This window comes from Hetaerina americana, unplaced genomic scaffold, assembly GCF_022747635.1.
Source record: "Hetaerina americana unplaced genomic scaffold, ioHetAmer1.1.p SCAF_2, whole genome shotgun sequence".
NCBI lineage: Eukaryota > Metazoa > Arthropoda > Insecta > Odonata > Calopterygidae > Hetaerina > Hetaerina americana.
Genome location: NW_027286763.1, coordinates 32,698,694 through 32,723,641, shown reverse-complemented (window position 1 = coordinate 32,723,641; position 24,948 = coordinate 32,698,694). Strand labels below are relative to the sequence as shown.

The 24,948-nt window shown below is 39.7% G+C and overlaps 1 protein-coding gene across 1 annotated transcript; it reads left to right on the top strand.

Annotated features, from left to right (window-relative positions):
- The first annotated feature begins 5,697 nt into the window (after positions 1 to 5,697).
- On the top strand, positions 5,698 to 17,466 carry LOC139687701 (uncharacterized). Its single transcript, XM_071584955.1, has 6 exons — positions 5,698 to 5,781; positions 5,919 to 6,171; positions 6,574 to 6,892; positions 11,971 to 12,443; positions 15,450 to 15,677; positions 16,843 to 17,466. Exons 2-6 carry the CDS (start codon positions 5,938 to 5,940, stop codon positions 17,158 to 17,160), a joined length of 1,572 nt encoding a protein of 523 aa, XP_071441056.1. The 5' UTR covers positions 5,698 to 5,781; positions 5,919 to 5,937; the 3' UTR covers positions 17,161 to 17,466.
- Positions 17,467 to 24,948: the final 7,482 nt, after the last annotated feature.

The following is a 24,948-nucleotide window of genomic DNA, read 5'->3' as shown; positions in this document are numbered from 1 at the left end:
ATTATTTAAGTCAATGCCAACTAGTTTAAATCTTAATTATGTACCTTCTTTCATTTTCTTTGATTGGTTTTTCCCACATAGGTTCGCAAAAGAAAATTCATGTGCTGGCTCAAGAATTATTGCGTTAATCGTGGATTGCCTTTCATTAGCTAAATCTTAACTAAGGTAATCCAACTTCAATGCAACAATTAGTAATTTCACAAATAGATAAATATCCTTGCTTTCTATGCTTACATATCCTTGATACACCTTCCTTGATTAGATATTATAACTTTGATAATTATATACGTGATGTGTTATTTATTTTTTAACCTAAGCATGTGTATTTGCATTCGTGCATGTTAAAATATTTCTGCATGAATGCACGCGCCACCATGGGTATGTGTGATCCTTATTATGTAAAGTTTAAATGTATCTTGGTTCCCCTTTAAAGAAAATGACTTGGTACACCCGCTACAGGCCCTTGCGGCGGCTTGCGGGATATTATGTAGATGCAGATATAAATTTCATAGGTCAAGAAATATATTTAGAATTTTCAGTTTCAGAAGAAAGCTTAGGTCCAGGCAAACTCGAAGATGGCATAGAAAGGGCTTTAAGGAAGATGAAACTAAATAAGGCCGTGGGGGTGGATAACATTCCTGCGGAACTACTGAAACGTTTAGGAAAATATGAGAGGAAGAGGCTATTTGGGCTGAATTGCAGTATCTATGAGAAAGGAATCTGGCCGGAAGGCTCAGTGAGATCAGTTTTAGTTCCTATTCCGAAAAAGGTAAAGGCTACATCATTTGAGGACTACAGGACAATAAGTTTGATATCCCACGCAGCTAAAGTTGTTCTTGGGATGATAAACAAAAGGATAGAGAGTAAGGCAAACGATTACTTACGGGATGGCCAGTTTGGGTTTAGAAAGGGGAGAGTTACGCGTGCTGCCATTGCAGTAATGAGATCATTTATCGAGAGGAATATAGAATACAATTAGCACGTATTTGCCTGTTTCGTAGCTTTCAAAAAAGCGTTTGACAGAATGAATTGGGAAAAACACAAAAGTATACTGCAGAAAATAGGAATGGATTTGGAGGAAAGGAGGCTAATCCGCAACCTGTGCATGTCTCAGATTGCTCAAGTGTGAGGGGGGAACGCGGAGTCCGAATGGAAAGTGTTATGAAGAGGTGTAAGGCAGGGTTGCCCATTATCACCGCTGTTGTTCAACCTGCATGTGGAGGAAACAATTAAAGAGGCATGGGAAGAACTGGAGGCAGGAATGAAAGTGGGCGAGTAACTAGTAAAATCAGTCAGGTTCGCTGATGACCAAGCTTTAGTTTGTCAGTGAGCCAAGGGGTTGCAAGCATTGCTGAGTGAATTGGAAATTCAGTGCGGCAGGTATGGAAGAAGAATCAATATTAATAAAACAAAGGTTATGCGATTTCTAGAAAGGAAAAGGCTAAGCTAAATATTAAAATAGGAGGGAAAAACTAGAGCTGGTAGGACAGTTTACGTATCTCGGAAGTTTTAGTAGTAGGGACGTAAGGAGAAGAATTGCGCTAGGCAAAGAGGCTTTCACAAGGAGGGGGGAGTTGATGACGGGGACGTTGATTAAGGATGATAAGAAAAGACTCGTAAAAACTTTGATATGGAGCATAGCTATATACGGCGCAGATTAGTGCCTATTGATAGATAGATAGATAGAGGTCTTTATTTAGGCGAAATTGAGAACTAATGGTCCCTTCTTCCAATTAACCCATCTTCGTAGACATATTATATTGGGTATTAAACTTATAGTTACATTCATATGTACTCATAAATACATAGAGATAGACATAAATTCATTTGGCACAGATTTGCACATCGAAAAGAAAAAAAGGTATGCATATATGCATACACATACACATATGTATACATATTTATGCATACACATACATACACATATACATACAGATACACACACATACAACACACATATACATATAAACATACATGCATACATACATAAATACATAATTGCGCACATACAGGACTGAACCCAAAAGTGGTAGGACTGATATTCTCTGGCGCGAACGGAGCGGTGGAGGGGGGTCTGCTTTGCGGGGTGAGGTGGAGGGGGCTCTTAGCAACAGACCGACACCAACCTCAGTCGCCTGCGGGCTGTCGTTGAGTGAGGACACCGTTTTTAGTGAAGCAAGTTTTTTGTCCGCGTCGAAAAACAAAATGAATCTGAATTTAGAGCAACGTTATTCCGTGAAGTTTTGTGCGAAACTCGGGAAGACGGAAACTGAGACCCTCGACTTGATCAAGCAGGCTTATGGGGACACTGCCTTAAGCCGTTCAACAGTATTTGAGTGGCACAAGTTGTTTAAAGAGGGTAGGGAGCTCGTTGAAGACGACCATCGCTCCGGACGGCCGTCGACGGCAAGAACCGACACGAATGTGGACAGAGTGAGGACACTGCTGAACATAGACCGACGCTTAACCAGTGAAGAAATTGCAGACCAGTTGGATCTGTCTGCATCCAACGTCCAACGCATTATTTCACAGGATTTGGCCATGCGCAAGGTGTGCGCCAAGATGGTGCCGAAAATTCTGAGTGTCGACCAACAGGCAACGCGTGTGCGCATTTCCGAAGAAGTGTTAGCTAATTTGCACCGAGATGAAAATTGTTTGGACAATGTGATAACTGGTGATGAAACATGGGTTTTTCAATATGACCCCGAAACGTAAAGACAATCCGCGGAATGGCACACTTCCGCGTCCAAAAAAGGCTCGCATGAGCAAATCAAAAATCAAAACGATGTTGATTGTGTTTTTCGACCGTCATGGAGTGGTCCACAAGGAGTTTGACCCACCAGGGAAGACTGTGAATGCGAACTTTTACGTGCAGGTGCTCACCCACCTCCGAGAACGCGTGAAAAGAGTCCGACCGGCCATCGCAAACTGCTGGGTGCTTCATCATGACAACGTGCCGTGCCATGGCGCGCTCGTCGTCAGACAGCTCCTGGCCAAATACGGCGTTGCCACGTTGCCGCACCCGCCCTATTCTCCCGATCTGGCACCACCGGACGTCTTCTTCTTCCCCCTGATGAAAAGACAGCTCAAGGGATGACGTTTTGACTCGATAAAGGCCGTTCAAGAGGCTTCGACGAGGGTCATCGACGGCATCCCGAAAGAAAATTTCCAGCGGGGAATGGGAGCAACGTTATACTAAGTGTGTAGCAGCTAAAGGAGCATATTTTGAAGATTATTAAGTCGATGTAAGTATATCGTCAATAAAATTCTTGTAAAAAAATCAGTCCTTCCACTTATGGGTGCGACCCATACTTATACACCCATCCATACAAACATGCATTTATAAATTAAGGATCCACGTACTCGTACACACATACTGAAATTAAGTGACAGTGAAGATAGAGAATAATAAAATAGGGAAAATGCAAGAAAAGAATGAGGTTTGTGGGAAAAGCTAGGGAGAGCGTTTCATTGAAGCAGGACGAAAGACGCAGATTAGAGGCTTTTGAAATGTGGGTGTAAAAAATAATAGAGAAGGTGAAATGGACCTAAACGAAAATAAATGAGGAAGTACTTGGTGTGTTCATCTACATCTACATCTACTTAATACCCCGCAAGCCGCCGCAAGGGCGTGTGACGGGGGGTGTTAGGGTGTTAGGACACCACCCGTAATTTAGAAAAGAAAAAAAAACCGCGTGCAATAACCACAAAATCATACATCCACAAAAAAAAACATGGCATACATTCATGCATGAACACTTACACCCCACACACATGCAAACACTCAAACTACATCTTACAAGCACATGTACCTGAAAGTATACCTAACAGCCTTACAGGGTTTAACTTTGCTCCGACTTGTAAATTCAATGTTTTCAATATATCTAAAGTGACTTCGGTTTCTTACTATTATGATTTCTGATTGTTCGGGGAAAGAATGAGTATTTGTACCTATCTGTCCTGGAATCTATCTCCCTTAGTTTATCTTTGTGGTCTGATCTACTTAAGTAGTGTGGGGCCATTATAATTCCTTCAGTGTCATAGTTAAACTCGTTTGTTCTGGACCTTTCTAAAAGTCTAAGCCTCGCTTGTTCTCTCCGCACTTCAAGTGGTTCCCAGCCTAAATCCCCTAAGAGATCTGTCACACTTGTGTTATTATCGTAACAATTTTTAACGAATCTAGCGGATTTTCTCTGGACTTTATCTAATTCTTTTTGCTAAATTTTCTCCCAATGATCCCAAATACTTGCGGCATATTCCAAATGAGGTCTACCTAGAGCAAAATAACACCTCTCTTTAACATTTTCATTACATTTCCCCACCACCCGTTTAATGAAGCCAAGTTTCTTTAAAGCTGATCCGCATATTGTCCTGTTATGTGCTCCCCATGAAAGGCGTGGTGTTAGAACAACCCCCAAATATTTAACTTGATTTGCCGTAGTCAATACTGAACCCTCTATTGTGTAGTTTATATCCTGTACCTCGCTTCCTTTGTTCCAAAATTTCATAACTGCGCATATATCTATATTAAGTGTTAATCCCCATTTATTGCACCATTCCGAGATATATTCTAAGTCTCTAGAGAGTAGCTCGCGATCTAGTTGGGCGAATAAAGGGCTTTGTTGGGAGAAATGCAAAGGAGGCAGGAAAAATGGATGAAGGGCGTATTAAACGAGAGGGATGTTGAAGACTGTAATACAGGAAAGAATGTTAGGCAAACGAGGAAAGGGCAGGAACAGGATGGGCATGTTGGAAGGTATGAAGGGAGGAACATCTTACCCAGAGATGAAGAGGGGCGTGATACAGACTAGGTTGCTGGAATGTATTTTGTTAGGATTCACCAAATATTTCTATGGTAGTTTTGTCCAACCAAAACCTACCTTAATTGGTACATTACCTAATAATAATAATAAGATTTTATCATAAATTACATTACAAGTAAATCATTTTTAGTTACTGTTTTAATCATTAAACGTAGAAACAAAAAATATCCGAAAAACTTAACATACATTAAAATTATGGAAAAGGATTGCTTTGCAATGGCCTCTAGATTGAATTCTGGCAAGTATATTCATTTAAGTATTAGTAATTTCATATCTCAAATTTAAAATGGGTAAATAATTTTTAATTTCGTCATTAAACTTCTAATCAATTAAAATATGAGTGTACTCAGGACATATTTATAGTTTCTTATCGACTACCAAAGTACAGGAGGCTGAAGTAGAGATTATGCATGTACTCTTAACAACACTCCTACTATAAATGATTTATAATTCTAAATATTATGCACAAAACGCGGAATTAAAGTAAAATCAACTAATAAGTGTCTTTCTATTAATATAATTGTTTGTGACAGAGGTTTTATGATGCTAAAGGAATCGATGGGGTGTATCATTCCAATTCTACATTCGTACTTTCAAATTGGAAATCCCAGGCGTGATGACATGCCTCTTGTTGAAAGCAAACTTAAGCTGAGGATGAATGAGGAAAAACCGCGTTATCTCCCGTTTTGCCAAAGCTAAAGGTACATGAACTTTTCCGTCAAGGTCACAAAGATCATCAAAACATGAAGCAGACTCTTCCTTCCGAGTATCAAACTGTGCGGGGAAGAACAATTTCTATGCTGGTAAATTTCCCGTTCATGACTTCAGTGTATAAAAGATGGATCGCATCAAGCACGAACACCATTCGATCAACCCCAACAGCGAGGGCAGCAATCAACCTTCCATACATCCATTGTGAGAAGGAGTACATTCCATCAACGAAGAGGCTGGATATTTGGTGAGTATTAGCATGGACGAAGTTGCTGTGCAAAACAAAACTTGCCATCGCTTTATGTGCCTAAATCATAAGCTGAATTTTAAGCAAGTGAGTTTAAAGATATCAGATATACTAAAATAATCCCTAAGTATATTCAGTTTTGAACAGCGAAGGAAGATGAAAACATTTGTGCTGCTTCTGTCCGCCACCTTCCTGGGATTGGTCGCCACCTATCCGAGGATACCTATTTCAGAAGTACAGGTGCAACCTATTGAGGCATTGTATTATATACGTCACGGAAGAATGATTCCTCTCCATCAATATCTATCGCCTATGGACTTAATCGGTCCGGAATCTGAGTCAAGGACGATATCGACGGATATGGATATGGAAATCGCTCTGGAAAACGAGGTAAGTGATGGATATTAATACATTCAAATTAAAAACGGAGGTCAAAGACGATATGATAATAAAAATGTTTGACTACGGAGCCGATTGCATCAAGGTTCATCGATTAAAAATAGATGTGTGATATGATAATAAAAAAATATGCCTTCAGAGTCACTTACAGCAAGTTTCATAATTTTAAAATACATCTGTGAATTAATTAATCAATAGCGGATTAATTCAATAAACATTTTTGCCCCAAAAGTCTATCAGTCCCTCTCAACGATACATTCCAGTTTAACCCAGCGTTTTCTTTACCCACTATGCTAAAGGACTATTGATTGTAGGGTATTTGTCAATTAAAATTTGTGCAGTGTACTCGATGTGGTATTCTCATCCTTGTTTCCCCTTTCATCTTTCTCACAGCAGCAACCGAAGGTGAGACCTTTGGAGGAGGAGCCGGTTGTTGGCGCCCGCTCCAGGAGAAGCACCCAGCCGGGGGCAAACGTCCCTCAGGGGGGTGGCCAGTCCGGGGGGTCCAGTGACAGGGGTCAGGTGGACGTTTCGGTTAGCAGGGGCGAAGGAGGAGGCCGGCGAGTGGAGGCCAGAGGGGAGGGCAACGTTTGGCAGTCTAACGACGGCAGGGGGCGGGTGGACGTCCACGGGCACTATTCTAGGGACTACGGTGGCAGACACGGCACGGGCAGGCCGCAATACGGCGGCGGCATCCGCTACTCTCACCGCTTCTGATACCTTCGGGCCTTACGTTTCGAAAAGTCAACTGCAGGAATAGAATACGGCGGACACCACGCCTCTGTTGGACGACTTATTACATGCGGCGAAGAACTATGCTTCCTCCATCTTTTCGGCATATTGTACTGTTTAAATTGTTATATTCCGTATTGATGTTATCGTCTTTTTTTATAAAAATCATTGTGTTTATGTATTTGATATTTCTTCTTAAAATATCATTTTTTAAGTCACATGTACCACTCTTTTATTTTTGTATTTGTGAAAACGTAATAAACAATTTTATAAAATTTCCTTCTTTTATAATTTACAATATTATACTCATCAGTTACGAATCTTAAATAATAATCATTCAAGTCGTTAAATTAGTCTTCAAGAGTGGATTATGGAGTGGCCTTCATTATGTTTTGCTGCAATATAGATCTGATTATTTCCCGTTAACTTTCACATTATTGGTAACATTTAGCAAAGCACACATTAGGACAGATTTGAAATGTTTTTGACGAAATTACCAATGGTAACTTTATTCAATGAATTTAAGAATTCATTTAATTAAGTCGGAAATGTGTTACGTCTATCATATATTTTTAAAAAAATTTGGAAGCTAATTTCACTTTTACCGGTATCATATTTTTAATCAAAATATGTTTCAACCAAATTTCAAAAGCCGCAAAGGCAAAATGACATAAAACAGGGGAATCCCTTTAAATATGATGAAAATGATTTAATAATACGACTTCTTATGACAAAAAGAAAGTAATAGTACTGCGAGCGTCAAAGAAATGTAAAAATAATTTTTCACTATAGAGCACAAAAAGCTGCACGAATAAAATTAAATTTTGTAAAATGTTAAATACACTTTAAGAAGTGATGCTATGATATCAGGTGTACAGTAAAGCAATCAGAGGATCCAAAGTGAAGTCGGATATCAATTAGAATACGTTCCTCATTTCTAAATATAGAACCTCATCTTAATGTTTTACAATTTAATCGGGAAGGAGTAAATGCCAATTGAAAAAAAAATAATATTTCATTTTAAATGCCGTGACACTATATTTATGCTATCAAATAATATCAGAATTATTATCCATTGTATCAATTATCCCGTGTTCCATGAGTACGAAAATGTTATAACTCGAAAAATAAACGTCTTTCCCATCGAAGCGCCTATTAAACATTTTTCTTTCTCTATGCTTTCTTTCCATGGTTCAACTGTTACATAAAATATTACTCTACAGATGTTTATGGCTAAACTTTAGAATTAGGGAATGATTTTTTCACCATTGATATAAAGGTTTCCGCTTTGCTACATGTTACCAATAATGTGAAAATTAACGGGAAGTAATCAGATCTATTTTGAAGCAAAACATCATGAAGGGTACTCCATGATCCACTCGTTGAATCAATAATTATTAATTTTGTTGAATCAAAGTATTAGTCGTTTTACTAAAGGAAATAAAATTTAATTGGAATACTACTTTTCAATGACGATATTCCTAATGCGTTTATGCCATATGAAATATCAGTTTGAATCTACAAAAGGAAGAATTATATTACCATCAGGTAAGGAAAAGTAAAAGAAAGAAGTCAATGAATATGCTCATGATAAAAAATAATCCCAAAAGTAGAAACATTGAGCAGTCTTCTGTAAGTGGTGCTCAAAAAATTCATTCAAAAACATTAGTTCAGTAGAGCCGGGAAAGATAAAATATAATGCTTTTGTTGGAGTACAATTACATTAAAATATTTCAGCTGCAGAAGTTAAATTGAATGTGTAAGCAGACCACGCATTCGAAGGAAATAAAAAAATCACAGTAAAATGGAGCAGGGGAGAGAGTATAAATTAATCAATCACGGATGTTGCAACAAAACTGAAAAGGTGTGGTGAAAACATTAAAGGCTAAAGAAGGAGGTCAATTCGCAAACTTCCCTTACTTTTTCATAACACGAAATACATCACTAAAAATTATTCATCCCAGGTCCCTTTCGAAGTAGTCTCCTCCCCAACTAGTCGCTCCTCCAAAGTTTGGGTCATTTCTGCTGACTCTTTCTCTAAGGCGTGTCATACCTCCCTGGTAGTACTCCGTGTTGACTGTCCAGCCGTTGCGTTGTTATTACTGATGCACAGCCCCCTTCGAATCGAAAAAAACAGTCAACGTTACCTTGATACTCGCAAAAATTTATCGACCCCTTTTGGAGCGCTGGGATGTTTCAGTAATCCACTGTGGCGACTGCACCTTTGTCTCGCTGACATATAGTATCTGTTAACCCATGACTCATCACATGTTTGACCGTGGACCAGATGGTTTCATGCTCTTTAAATCAACCATACGGTTCCTGTCAGACTTGCACTAGATGTTGTTTCTGGCCTGCTGTCATCAGGCGAGGTACGAATTTGGTGGCTACTAGATGTATCCTCAATATTTCAGCCAAAGTTTAATTTCACCAAAACATCGAAATGCCACACTCTACTGCAAGACTACTGACAGTAAAACGTAGATCTGCACGAATAATATCGTTCAATTTCGCGATGTGAGGTCATCAGCCGACGTTCATGGTCTTCCGGAACGCTCATCATCTTCAACAGATTTCTATTCCTTTTTGGCACCGGGTAAACTACTAATAACTCGCGGTACGTTTAAAAGACTCCTCGCCATAAGTCTTGAAAATCCACTCAAAAGCTTCAGTGAATGATTTGTAGGGTTTCACGCAGAATTTCACAGAACAACGCTTCTCCTTCAAAGAGCTCATTTCCGCGGGTCCGGTGTTATGCCACTCCAAGAACACCCCTTCATGAAAATGGCCGTAAATTATCAGCAAAACAAAATATCAGTGGTTGAAAACAGTCATTTAGCAAGTTTCTGCAGACACATCAACTCCAAGAGATTTAAAATAACCAAATGTAGACGCACTATTCAAAATATGCGGAAATTTGCTGAACATCTCGTTTATTGAAAGCAGGAAGGCATGTGAAGCTTTTAATGGAACAAATATGAAATCTACATCTACATCAATACCCTGCGAGCCACCAAAAAGGTGTGTGGCAGGGGGTGCTGCACCAGGAGGAAAGGGTAAGGGATGAGGGGGTCAGAGTTTTTCAAATGGATGGGGAAAGGTGAGGGGAACCTGCAAAAAAATATATAAGTATACTAGTGTAACCATGCGCAGTCGCTACCTTGTAGGTTAATACTTATTATGTCGAGCCGACTCCCGGGGGATTTCGATTGCAAGCATTCTGGTCTCTTATTGTTCTTGGAAAAAATGACCATTCAAACCTGTCAGTCTTGCAGTCAATCTCTCTAATCTTATATTCATACCAGAATGGCCCTTTGCCGTCTTGGTGATTTCCGACCTCCAGAGTTGTAACAACGGGGTTCCTCATTCTCTCTTATATATTTACTAGGTATGAATCTCTGTATTGCTGAACGTGTTGCAGCAAGAAAATTATTCCAGTTATCCTTGAAACTCCTGGTTTTGCTTAATTCGTAAAATCTAAGATAGGAACAGTTTAACTCACATTTTAAGGCATCATAGTCAGCTTTATTGAATAAATAAATTTTTCTCTGAGGTAAGTTAACGTTTTCTACGCTTAGGGAAAATTTAGCGTTTACAGCCCTGTGAACACTGATTTCATCAATAACTCCTACATTTAAGACCTTTTCGGGTATATTAGTAGCTAATAGGTCAAGAATGTTCTTTCCCCTTGTTGGTGAAGTGACCAATTGATGTAGAGAATTTGAGGTGAACGTCATTAAGAGGGACTCACATAAATCCTTGCCTTTACCTCCATTTATAAAACTGTACGAATCCCAATCTACTGTGGGAACATTAAAATCTCCACCGATTATTAGTCTATGCTAAGCTTGGATGTAAAGCTTTTTATCTTCCTTTCTAGATCTAGTATTGAGTTAACGCCAGCATGGGGTGGTCTATAATACGCACAGACATATTCTTTTCGCACTGGGCATTTTTACTGAGCACCAGACACCTTCTAGGCAGTTATCAGGAAATAACTCAGCTCTACTGACGCCAGAGTTTTTAACCGCGATAAACACTCATCCTCCGGCTCTATTCTGTCCGTCATTTCTATTAACTGTGAAGGACTTGGGAAATATTTCGCTGTCTGCGGTATCATCTGTTAACCAACTTTCTGTTCCTATAATGATATCTGACTCTGTGCTGTGAATGAGGTGGTGGATTCGGGTATCTTATTTTTTAAACTTCGGCAGTTAACTACTACTACGGAAATTATTTCTTCGTCTAGAACCCTCTTTGTGTTCATTGCGGTCTGCTTTCTGGTGATGCTATTTATAAATCTTTTGGGTGTCTTAATACACATTCGGTCTATATTCTGATAAGTAATTCTTTCTTTTGTTTCATTAGCACTATACGTACTTCGAGAAATCTCTTTAAACAACTTAGTATTGTGAGACCCACTAATTGACCTACACTTTATAATATCGTTATCAGGGAAATTTATCTTTAAATTTAAATTTACTCTACTACCTAACCTATTCATTTGCCTAAAAAATATATACAGTGCTCGAAGATCCTATGAGCCAACCGAACCGACGCCTCAGGGGTGTAGTGGACCCCAGAGCGGTTCAAGGGAGCGCGACAAGACCCGAGCACCGGTCTCAAGTCCACAAACTCGGCCCCCAGGGCCCGACAGAATTTCCACAGCCTTCCGCTTAGAGACTCAATATGACTCCAAACGTAAGCACCGCAGTCAGTCCGCGGGACAATGCTGCATATGGACAACCGCAAGTCCACACCAGATGCCTCCCGCACACGGTCCACTTCGGATTTTAGGTCCCTAAAAGCACCCAAAATCCTTTCGGACCCGTACCTGGAAGCATCGTTGGTGCCTACATGGGCTACCAACCGCAGCAGGGAGCAGTTCGTGCCCCGGACCGCCGCCCTTACTGCAGTCGTGGCGTTAGGAATTAACCCCCCAGGCACACAGTATGTGGTAACCCTCTGGTTCATCACGTCCCTATCCGACCTCTCCCGCAATTGGGCCACCAACCGCCGGACGTTGAACTCCCTAGAAATAAGATTCCCCCCTTCCAGCACGACTACCCCTAGGGATGGAGGACGTCGAGGATCGGGGTGCGCTCTCGGACGCGCAAACAGGCGTCTCGACGCCGTCCTCGGACAGCGCCGCGAAGCCGTTGTTGACAGGGATGGGGGCGGCCTCCACCACCCCCTCTCCCGGAATCGACCTCGCCGCAGCTCCGCGCCTCTTGGCCGCCACCTTCCACTCCTCTGGCCGAGGGGAAGCGGTCGCCACCGGGCGAGAAGGGCCGGCCACGGCCGCCTTCAAGACCGACTTATTAACATTTGCACCCGGACGCACCCGGGACACCAAACTGGTGCTGCTTGCGGTTCGGGAGGCAACGGGGCGAGCCCCCAGGCCCGAGGCGGCCACACACCCCGTCAGCCTGGAGCAGAGCTCCGCCACTATCCTCTCTAGCTCGGCGACGCGGGCCCTTAAGGGCTCACTCTCCGCCGCTACTTTCGAGTCATGGACGGAGGACCTTTGGGTAGCCATCCTATTCTCGATTACTTTTTAAAAGTTAATTTATGTTTTAACGCCTAGGTTTTACACTGTTATAACTCGAGTGGTGTGGAAAATGCGCTCGCAAGGTGCAAGTAACTCAAGTAGGTGGGTAAGTTCGATGTGTGCATAAGTATAGGCTGATTGCAAATTAGTAGTCGAGTGAGGGTCGAGTACCCTCGCAGCGGGGGGTTAAGTAGCTGGTGGGTGACCCAAGGGAAAGGCTGTTGACGCGGGGAAGGTGACCTTGGTTATGGGCGAGCGGAGTGTACAATGGAGAGGGGAAACTAAAGAATTTAGGGAGAGTAGGAGAAGTGCAAGCGTGCTACTACTGGTTTCGCGTGAGCTCTACAGAAATCTTTTTGACTTTAGTCTTTTGACTACTTTGACTTTTTGACTTAAGAGAAATCAATGAATGTCAAACGGAAGGCAGTTGATCTATTAATAATAAGGCAATCTTGTAAAGTAAAATATATGCATTTCTTAGTTAGAGTACCTTACTTTGATCTACCGAAGCACCACTACCGTATTTTCTATTCCAAATTTAGTTGTGATCCAACCAAGTGCACGGCTATATTACCAAAAAATATATACAAAAGCACAATCGCTCCAATTATATTTTTTTGTCTTTTTTAATACATTCGACAGACTAACACTGAAATTGGAGACGATATCCGAACATAAAAGAAATTACATATGCTCGCTACTAACGGATTATTTACAGAGATGATATTCCTTAGATACATAATTTACTTTGGTTGAAATGATATAAAATATTGAATACACTTACCTCGCTTAACTACTGCGTTTCTATCTCAGGCTTATTGGGAAAGCCACCTGTTAATTGGTGATGGTTATGAGTGCTGTTCTTACTCCTAACGGGGCAATTGGACAGTTAATTTATTTTTTAGGTAATTAATAAACTAATTAATATATTTAGTTTTGGTAAATAGTATAACGCTTAAACCAACAGAGGATTAAAACATTATAACTTTTCCCTAAGATGGTACATACACTTCCTCTAAATAATTAGTTAAAGAAATAGTTCATAATAACAGAGGGAAAACGTTTTTTAAGGCAGAAAAAGATTGGGTTAGATTGTTTACGTCCCTACTACTTTGACCCTGTTGGTCTAAAACAATCCCGAGAAACGTAAACTGTTCTACCTGCTCTAGTTTTTGCCCTCCTATTCTAATGTTAAGCTTAGCCTTTTTCTTCCTAGAAAATCGCATAACCTTTGTTTTATTAATAATGATTCTCATCCCATACCTGTCGCACTGAATTTCCAATTCAGTGCGACACTTCACTAAGCAATGCTTGCAGCCCCTTGGCTGACTGAAAACTAAAGCTTGGTCATCAGCAAACCTTGACGTGGTGGAAGGGCTTGTGCGTTCCGATGACCCCTAGAGCTGTGCTGGCGGGAGTAATAATAATTGCTCCTGGAAGGGTCACCCATGCTAGATAGGTCGAAGGTTAGGAGCCAGACGAAAGGTAGTCCACGCAGCGTCTGTTCCTCAGTGAGGCGGCTGCAATGGCGTCTGACCCCATTGGGGCGGCCAGGAAGTGATAGTGTCACGTTAAAAACATTGTTGAGGAGGGCAACGGGAAACCACCTCAATTATCATTCTCAAGATTAACATGATGGACTATACAGATATGCATATATACATATATATATATATATATATATATATATATATATATATATATATATATATATATATATATATATATATATATATATATGTATGAGTGAAGTTAAAAAGAGTTTGGCATGAATGTATACGCCACAATGGGTGTATGTATTCATTTATATATTGAGTTTGCATGTTGCTTCGTTCCCATTTAGACGATGTGGCTTGACAAACCCTCCACATGCCCTTGCGGCGGCTTGCAGGGTATTACGTATATGTAGATATAAATTTCGTAGGTCAAGAGACATATGTTTAGAATTCTCAGTTCACTTTTTTTAAATATTTTAAATTAAATTATAAGTAAATGGCAATAAGTTATTGTTTTTATTCACAAAACGTAAGCCAAAAAAATATCCGAAAAAAATTAACATGTATTAAAAACATTGAAAAAGACCATTGGCAATAGCCTGTAGATTGCATGCACGCAAGTATACCCATTCAAATATTAGCCATCTCTCATCTCAAATTTACAATGGAATATTGATTTTTAATTTCGTAATTAAATACCCGGTCAGGGAAAAGATGAGTATAACCAGCACATATAAATAGTTTCCTATCGACTACCACAGTACACGCGGCTGAAATAGAGATCATGCATACACTCTTAACATCCCTCACCCAAAAAAATGATTTAAATTTATAAATATTATGCACAAAATGCGGAATTAAAGTAAATATAATTAGTAAGTGTCTTTTTATTAATATAATTTTTGAGACCGAGGTTTTATATGCTAAATGAATCGATGGCGTGTATCATTCCATTTCCACATTCGTTCTTTCAAATATGGAAATCCCCAGCATGATGGCATAACACTTGTTAAAAGCAAACTTATGCTGAGGATGAATGAGGAAAACGGCGTTATTTTCCGATTTACCAAGGCAAAAGGTTCATGAACTTTTCCACCAAGTTCACAAATATCATCAAGACATGAAGCAGACTCTTCCTTCCGAGTATCAAACTGTGCGGGGAAGAACAATTTCTATGCTGGTAAATTTCCCATTCATGACTTCAGTGTATAAAAGATGGATCGCATCAAGCACGAACACCATTCGAGCAACCCCAACAGCGAGGGCAGCAATCAACCTTCCATACATCCATTGTGAGAAGGAGTCCATTCTATCAACGAAGAGGCTGGATATTTGGTGAGTATTAGCATGGACGAAGTTGCTGTGCAAAACAAAACTTGCCATCGCTTTATGTACCTAAATCATAGCTGAAGGTTTACCAAGTGAGTTTAAAGATATCAGATATACTAAAATAATCCCTAAGTATATTCAGTTTGGAACAGTGAAGAAAGATGAAAACATTTGTGCTGCTGCTGTCCGCGGCATTCCTGGGATTGGTCGCCGCATATCCGAGGATACCTATTTCAGAAGTGCAACCTATTGCGGCGTTGTATGACATTCGTCATGGAAGAATGATTCCTCTCCATCAATATCTAACGCCTTTGGACTTAATCGGTCCGGAATCTGAGTCAAGGACGATATCTACGGAAATGGTTATGGAAATCGCTTTGGAGAACGAGGTAAGTGACGGATATTAATGCGTACAAATTAATACATCTACATCTACATAAAACCCGGCAAGCCGCCGCAAAGGCGTGTGGCGGGGGGTGTTTGGTCACCACCCGTAAAAAGGAACAAAACCACATGCAAAAATATATCCACTATGGCGCACACACTCATTCAAAAATTTATGTTTTTTCTGATGCAATCAATACGTTTCACATCCGCTGTCAGCATACATGAGCATAATTATCGTTTAATGCCATTGAGAAATGTAAGACTTAAAGGTTTCTACATTTCTTTGGCTGATTTATATCACTATTTCTCGCTACTTATTCTACTCCATAAATTGAACATTGTTCACTTGGCGTAATACATCTCGGTGTCTGAAGTGAAATGCTATAAATGCTCATCTCATCCCCTTAATATTACATCTTGTATACTATAAACGTGAATTCTGATCTGGTTAAAATTCTAACTTTGTCACCGCATGATACATTTTAAATTCTAATTTAGTTACGGCATGGTTAGACATAATAAATATAAAATCAAATTAATATCTATTTTTATCAATCTATCTTCTAACTGTTTCACTATTTTTAAATCACATACATATTATTTCAATTGAATTTTTGAAAAGTTTCAACTGCGGTGACATTTTAGATGTTTAAAACCGTTATAAGCTAATTATTTTATGCAAAGTGTTACCAGAAGGGCTATTCTGTAGAAATATGTATCGCGAGGGACTAAAGCGAATATTTATGTACTGCTGAAACACCTGTCAAGTCAAAATGATCAAAAAACATAACCGTCCACGCATATCTACATCTACATAATACCCCGCAAGGCGCTGCAAGTGCGGGGAGGTCAAAGACGATATGAGGTCAATAACGGAGGTCAAAGACGATATGATAATAAAAATGTTTAACTACGGAGCCGATTGCAGCAAGGTTAATGGATTAAAAATGCATGAGTAAATTAATTAGTCAATAGCCGGCTGATTAATTTACTAAATATTTTTGCCCCATAAGTCTATCTGTTCCTCTCAAGGTTACATTCCAGTTTAACCCAGTGTTTTCCTAACCACTCTACGAAAAGTTTCTTCATTGTAGAGTATTTGACAACAGCGTACTCAATGTGGTATTCTCATCCTTGTTTCTGCTTTCATCTTTATCACGACAACAGCCGAAGGTGAGTCATTCGGAGGAGGAGCCGGTTGTTGGCGCCCGCTCCAGGAGAAGCACCCAGCCGGGGGCAAACGTCCCTCAGGGGGGTGGCCACGCCGGGGGGTCCAGTGACAGGGGTCAGGTGGACGTTTCGGTTAGCAGGGGCGAAGGAGGAGGCCGGCGAGTGGAGGCCAGAGGGGAGGGCAACGTTTGGCAGTCTAACGACGGCAGGGGGCGGGTGGACGTCCACGGGCACTATTCTAGGGACTACGGCGGCAGATACGGCACGGGCAGGCCGCAATACGGCGGCGGCATCCGCTATACCCACCGCTTTTAATGCCGTCGCACCCTCCATCTCGGAAGTTCAATTGCAGGAATAGAATGCGTCGGACACCACGACTCTGTTGGACGGGTTATCACATTCGGCGAAGAACTACGTCCTCTTCATCCTTCGTCATATTGTACTCTTTAAATTGTTTTATTTTGTGTTATTTACCTGTAATAATATCATTATAGGTCCCAAGAACTCACAGCCTTGGACACTGTTATCGTCTTTTTTCAACAAAATATATTGTTTTTATATATTTCATATTTCTTATAAATATATCACTTTTTATTATTTATATTTTGAAAAAGTAATAAATCATTCAAATAAAAACTCCTCGGTGTTTAAGTTAAAATATTAAATTCACAAGTTGAATATGCCAGTCATGTTAATTTGTCTTTGAAATATTTTATTACAAATGCTTTTATAAAACCTCTTGATTTTAAATTAACGTAGGAATGGACAAACCTAAGAACAGAATTTTAAAAAATAGCCAAATTAATTTTACTAGCAATATATTATTGTTACTGGGTACTCTACCAGTTAAGGTAGGTTTTTGGATCGACACAGCTACAAAAGAAACATTTTGTGACCCCTAGCAAACCACAAAATCCAGAATCCTACTCTACATCAGGTCCCTCTTCACCTCCGACTACTTTCTTTCTCCTTTCATCTATTTATCGTCGCGTTTTTCCTTCTCATATCGCATCACCTTTGTTTTAATAGTATTGATTCCCAACCCATACCTGTAACACATCATCGTGTATTCTGTATTCCTCTCTATTAATAATCTCCTTACTGCAATGGCATCATGCGTACCCCTCCCCTTCCTAAACCCCAAACTGGTCAAACCCTAAGCAGGCCGAGGCAATGGCCGCGGTCATTTGCCTCACTCTCTATCTTTTTTTGTGATCCTTAGAACAACGTTAGCGGCGTGTGATATCAAACTTATTGCCCTATAGTCCTCACATGATGTAGGCTTTACTTTTTTCGGAATAGTAACTAACACTGATCTCACAAAGTCTTCCGGCCAGATTCCTTGCTCTTAGATACTACGAATCAGCCCATATAGCCTCTCCCTCACACATTTTCCTAAACATTTCAGTAGTTCCTCATGAATGTTATCCACCCCCATCTATCTCATCGTCAAGTATACCTGGACCTAACCCATCTTCTTCTATGTCATATTCCTTTTCTATGTCTAACTTTGTTGGTCTAAGTTCTTTACTATACTGTCCTCCTATGTATTCTTTCCATCTCTCTTGGATCTTTCCTGCGCTAATAGTCATCGCCTTGGATCTCACCCGCCTTATCTCCTACTATCAGCATAGATTTTGCTTTCTTATTTCCCGATAAAGATTTAACTTTGCTGTACATCGCACCAATTTCATCCTTCCTCTGCAAACTTTCCATATCCTCACACCACGTCTTCCATCATGTTTCTTTTGCGTTATTTTTTGCCCGCCTAAATTTAATGTTTAACTCTTTGTACTTCATGTTGCCCAACTCCGTATTTACATTCTTCCATTTTCTTCTCTCATCCATCTTTGTAATCATCTCATCCTTGATCCATGGTTTCCAAGTCCTTTTCGCGGTAATGGTTCCAATAGTGCCATTTGTGGTTTTAGACAACCCTTTCTTGATGCTTTCCCATTTTTCTTCAATACTACTTAGCTCTTTACCATCCTCCATGATTTCCTCTACAGCCTGTTTGGTACTTCGTCTTTTTCAATCCATTTAAGGCTTCGGCATTTCATTTTATAACCCGCCGCCCCTGCCTTATCTTTTTAAAACGGACGCTACATTTCATAGCAGCTAAATTTTGGTCAGAGTCCGCATCCGCTCCCGGGAAGCTGTGCGAATTTATCACACTGTTCCTAAACTTTTGTTATATAATATAATCTAGCTGATACCTTTCTAAGTCAACCGGAATTTTCCATGCATACCTGCGTCTTTTTTGGTGTCGAAATCAAGTGTTGGTGATGGCTAACCCCTGTATCCTGCGGAACTCAACTGCTTTTTCCCCGCGGTCATTCCTCGTGCTTAAACCGTAGTCCCCCACCTCATCACCACCTCTTCCTTCGCCTACCATCACATTCCAATCCCTCATCACTATGAAATGTTTCCCTGTCGGTGTTAATGCCCTCTAACTGATCGTATATTCTATCGACCTCATCCTCTTTATGGTTGCTCGGTGGCATGTATACCTGAATAATAACCAAGTTTATCGGTTCTACTTTTATCTCTGCTAGTAATATTGTATCCGTCTTCTGTTCTATGTTGACTACGCTTCTCCCTCCCTCTTCATTTAATACTATGGCTACCCCTCGTTGGCTCTCGTCCCCGCCGCTGTATATTATTCTATACTGATCACTCCAGTAATCCCCGCTATCTTTCCATCTCACCTCGCATAGACCTAAAATATCGATATTTCCCCTTTCCATCTCTCGCTTAACATTCTCCAATTTCCCTGTCCTCAACATTGTCCTAATATTCCACGTTCCTATTCTAACTAGTGTTGTCTTCTTCTCCCGTGTGTTCTGTCCTGCTGCTGTTGGTTTTTCCTTGCAAGGGTTTCGTGGGATGACGACCGCGGAAGCCTTGCCTCCCCCGCTGCCGGGCACGACACACGGCCGATTGGTCCGAGCCCCGTAGTTGCCAGGACACAAAATCTTTAAATTGTCCATTATATTTTTATCTTTGGAATGATAATTGAGGTGGTTTCCCGTTGCCTTCCTCAACAATGTTTTTAACGTGACACTATCAGTTACTGGCCACCCCAATGGGGTCAGACGCCATTGCAGCCGCCTCACTGAGGAACAGACGCTGCGTGGACTACCTTTCGTCTGGCTCCTTACCTTCGACCTATCTGGCATGGGTGACCCTTCCAGGAGCAATAATTAATACTCCCGCCAGCACAGCTCTAGGGGTCATTGGAACGCACAAGCCCTTCCACCACTTCAAGGTTGTAGTCCGAGGAGGGTATTTAGACCTCATCTTAATATTTAAATAATGAACCGGCAAGGAGTTAATGCCTAATGAAATAAATTAATATTTAATTATATTTTTAAATGCCGTGAATCTATATTTATGCTTTCGAATAATATAAGCAACAATGTTCATAGTATCTTTAATTCAATACTGCCTGAGTACGAAAATTATATAATTCGAGAAATCACGTCTTTCCCATCGTAGGGGTTAATAGGCATTTTCAGTCTCCATGTTTTCTTTTCATGGTTCCACTTCCACATAATATATTACACTGTAGGTGTTTATAGCTGAAATCAAGAATTAGGGAATGTTTTTTTCACTTTTGATTTAAGGTTTCCGCTTTGCTAAATGTTACCATCAATATAAAAATTAACGGAAAGAAATGATATTTAGTTTGCAGGAAAGCATTGTGAAGATATGGCATCCACTCATTGAATCAATAATTATATTGTTTGTTGAATCAAAGTATTAGTCGTTTTTCTAAAAGAAATAAAGTTTAAATGGAATAACAGTTTTAAGCGTCAATATTCCTAATGTGTTTATGCGATTTGAAATGTCAGTTTGGATCTACAAAAAGAAGAATGAAATTTATTCTTTCTTACTTATATTTTTCTGAAAGGGAAGAATTTTTGGAAATAAATAGCCAACGTCACCTCGTTAATAGAGGGAACTTGTCGAGCTCTGTTGGAGCACTGGGATGAATCATTAATCCATTGCGAATATTGAACTTTTGTCTCAATGTCATATCTGTAAACGCATGACCTGTTTGATCGAGGACCAGATGGTTTTATGCTCTTTAGCTCGACCACATGGTTCCTGTCAGAAGCGCCCTAGATGTTTTTAATCTGCTGTTATCAGGGGAGGTACGAATTTTTTGGCGTCTAAATGCATCCTCCATATTTCAGCCAAAATTAGATTTCAGCAAGCTATCGAAATGGTCATTCGTTTAATTAATAAATATATTTCATGTTGAATCATATTTTTAGTTGGTTTATTTAAAGAAATAAAATTTAAATAGAATACTACACTTCAATTCCAATATTCCTAATGCGTTTCTGTAGTATGAAATACCGGTTTGGTTATACATAAGGAAGAATATAAGAAAAAAATTAGTAAGGAAAAGTAAAAGAAAGAATTCATTAAATATATTCAAAATAAAAAAACAATCATGAAAGTAGAAAAATTGAGTAGCAATCTGTAAATGGTACTCAACAAATACATACAAAAGCATTAGTTAAGTAGAGTCGGGAAGGATAAAATATTATGCATACGGTGCGGCCTAGTGTTTTACAAATATGTAAAATGTAAAGGAATAAACTTCACATTCCACTAAAAGTATGGGGTATTATTGCTATGTAATTAAGAATTAACGCATATCCGGAGCAAGTATGGGGTATTATTGTTATGTAATTAAGAATTAACGCATATCCGGAGCAATGTTCAAAAGAATTGTCTAACATAATTATATTTAGGACTACATTCTTTGTAATAGAAATTTATTTACAACTCCTTTCCTGCGGTAATTCAGTGGCAAATTTCATTCATTCCCTTTCAACTCCCTCCCCGTAAACGTAATAAAAGTTTTTAAATATTTTTTAAAGTAATATCGAACACGAATTTTGGAGGTGGCAAAGAGTTAATTCCAATACAATTATATTGTGATGAACTTTGGAAAAAAAAAACCGCCAACGTTCAAAGAATATGACCCTGGTGATAGACAAAAACTGGTTGGGGCGAGTTTTAATGAAATGCACTGTAACGACCACAAATAATAGTAAAATACTAGAATTAATTAGATTTAGACCGAAAAGTAAACTTTTATCAGGGATGGTTTTAAAAATATTCGATGAATGGTATTCGACTAAATTTCGTGCAGAAGGTCTGACAAATTAAATACAATTATGAAAAATATTAATTTTTTCACTGTTACTGCCAAGAAAGAATAATTATATTTTAAAGCGTAGTTTAATAAAGCGTGTAAGTCAACACTATACTTCCCCCACGGCTACGTATGCACGTTTTGCGTTAAGAAGTATTAAAATCGGGTAGATTTCCCATGGGAAATGTAATAACTTGGGATATGAACGCAGAGTAATAAAAAAAATGTTAATGGTGAATATTTATAAAGGGGCAGTCTACGAATTCAATAAACATGTACTGGGAGGAAGAAATTAAGGACAAATTAGGAAGAAATGTTCAGTATGTAAGTTGAAAAAAGTAAGGATAAATATATATTCAGCAGCAACGAGGATAGAAAGTACTTGAGAATTTTTGTAGCATTATAAATACATAATTATAATGTAAATACTGAATTATTCATCAGGTAATTGTGTAGGCAAAATTATCATAGGAAATCTAAGAATAGCAGAAAGAGAAGGTGCATGAAAATAAATCTTAAGATGTTACATGCCGCGATAGAATTGAGGTCGTTTTTTGAGTTTCGTAAAAGTGTGGACGATAAATACAGTACGAAAGTAGGTGAAGGGTAAAGCTGATACTGTATTTACTGTAACTGCTGATGTGTGTGGGCATATATATAAATATGTAAATGTGTATATGTATGTGATAAGTGTATATATATATATATATATATATATATATATATATATATATATGTGTGTGTGTGTGTGTGTGTGTATTTCTATATAAAACACCATAAACACAGTAATCAACCCGAAGGTCGGTTTGGTGGGTGATGGCAGTACTAAGCCCGACGGCGCGTGAAATTCACACTTCAGGGTAGGGGGGCAAGTTCCTTTCCCTTCGCCGGTTATGGTTTCCCAGGAAGACCTGGTACCCGAAAAATCACATAGCTTGGGTGGGGCAGCTGCAGGTGCCTTGCTCGGGAATCGAACCCGGGACCCTCCGGTCAGTAGTCCAACGCTTTACGCCCTGGACTACCGCGACCCACCATGTATGACCCACCATGTGAGATCCGCCATGTGTGTGTGTGTTAGTTACACCCAGTGTGTTATCGTAAGGCTTCATCGAAGATTTTTCAACGTCGGAAGCAAGGCGACGCGGTTCCTGGTCATACGGATGTGGGCTCTACTGATGCTCTTGGCCGTATATATGCAGTTCCTCCGAAGATTATGAATACTGTTACTGGTGAATGTTCGAGGGCCAACATCGTTCGAATCACTACGAACTGCTAATGGTATAGTGTGCCCAAAATTTCATTCCGTATGTCAAGAGCTCAATTTGCTTGAAAACGATAATTATTGGGACAGGAAAATGGTCGGTATTGAGGTAAATGAGGAGATTCATGACCAGGATTTGCTGTTGATTGAAGGAATTTTACCTCATGTGCGGCAGTTTATTAGTGAATTTAGGAATGCGAACGCCAGATCGTGAAATTAACGACGCGTTTAATCGAGAATCGGAACGTGAAGGTGAATATGATCGACATGAATCAGACCAAACAGTTCAAAAGAATGTACCCCTGCTTAACCCCCAACAGAAGAAAGTGTATAATACATTAATGATGGTAAAGGACGAAGGAAATTTTGGCTTATTTTTCCTGGATGCCCCTGGTGGAAATGGGAAGACATTCCTCATATCATCGCTTTTGGCCACTGTTTCTGCAAGAACGGACATTGTGATAGCAGTTGCTTCTTCTGGCATAGCGGCCACATTGTTGGAAGGATGCCGTATGACTCATTCAGCGTTAAAGCTACCGTTAAACCTACGAAGTTCTGAGCAAGTGACATGTGACATTGTGATATTTGGAAACGGTCCGCAATGGCCAACATTTTCGTAGCATCTAAAATTATATGGGACAAATGCACGATGGCGCACAAACGTGCATTGGAAGCACTTGACCGGACATTGAAAAATCTGCGCAATGACTCGAGATGCTTTGGTGGCGCAATGATTTTACTGTCTGGCGATTTCCGCCAAACACTGCCAATCATTCCAAGATCGACTGCTGCCAATGAAATAAACGCTTGCCCCAAATCATCAAATCCTTGGCGCTATGTGAAGAAACTTCAACTGACAGCAAACATGAGAATTGCATTGCTCAACGATCCATCTGCTGAAGATTTTCCAAGTGAATGTTGACTGTCGGTAATGACCGTATTCCTTCCGACGAATCTAGTGTAGATTTCATTTCCTCGGAATGCTTGCAATTTCGTATCATCGAAAGATGAGCTTATCAACAAAGTGTTACCGAACATCAATCACAAATGATTGAGTGAGCGAGCAATTTTGGCGGCTAAGAACAAAGATGTGGATGACTTAAGCTTCGTAATGCAGAATCCATTCGTTGGTAATCGGCATTCATTCAAATTCATTGACTTTTTAACAAACAAAGATGAAGTCGCTAACTATCTCAATTTTTAAACTCCTTGGATGTGCCTGGCTTACCACCACACAATTTACGGCTGAAGATTGGCTCGGTGGTTATGAAGCTTCGAAACCTAAACCAACCAAAACTATGCAATGAAACGTGTTTGGTGATAAAAAACAACTGATGGTCAATATGATTGACGCATCTTTACTGAAAGGAAAATTCAAGGATGAGGAATTTTCCATTCTTAGGATTCCCATGATCCCAAACGATATGCCCTCTGAGTTTAAACGTATTTAATTTCCTTTTCGTGTTGCATTCGCGATGAAGATTAACAAATCACAAGGTCAATTGTTGAGTGTTTGTGGTCCGAATCTATGAAACCCATGTTTTTCTCGTGGTCAATTATATGTGGTATGTTCACGTGTTGGTAGACTATCCGCTTTATCTGTTCTTACGCCTGGTAACAAAACAAAAAATGTTGTATATCAGAAGGTGCTTGGCTCAAGAGAATAAAC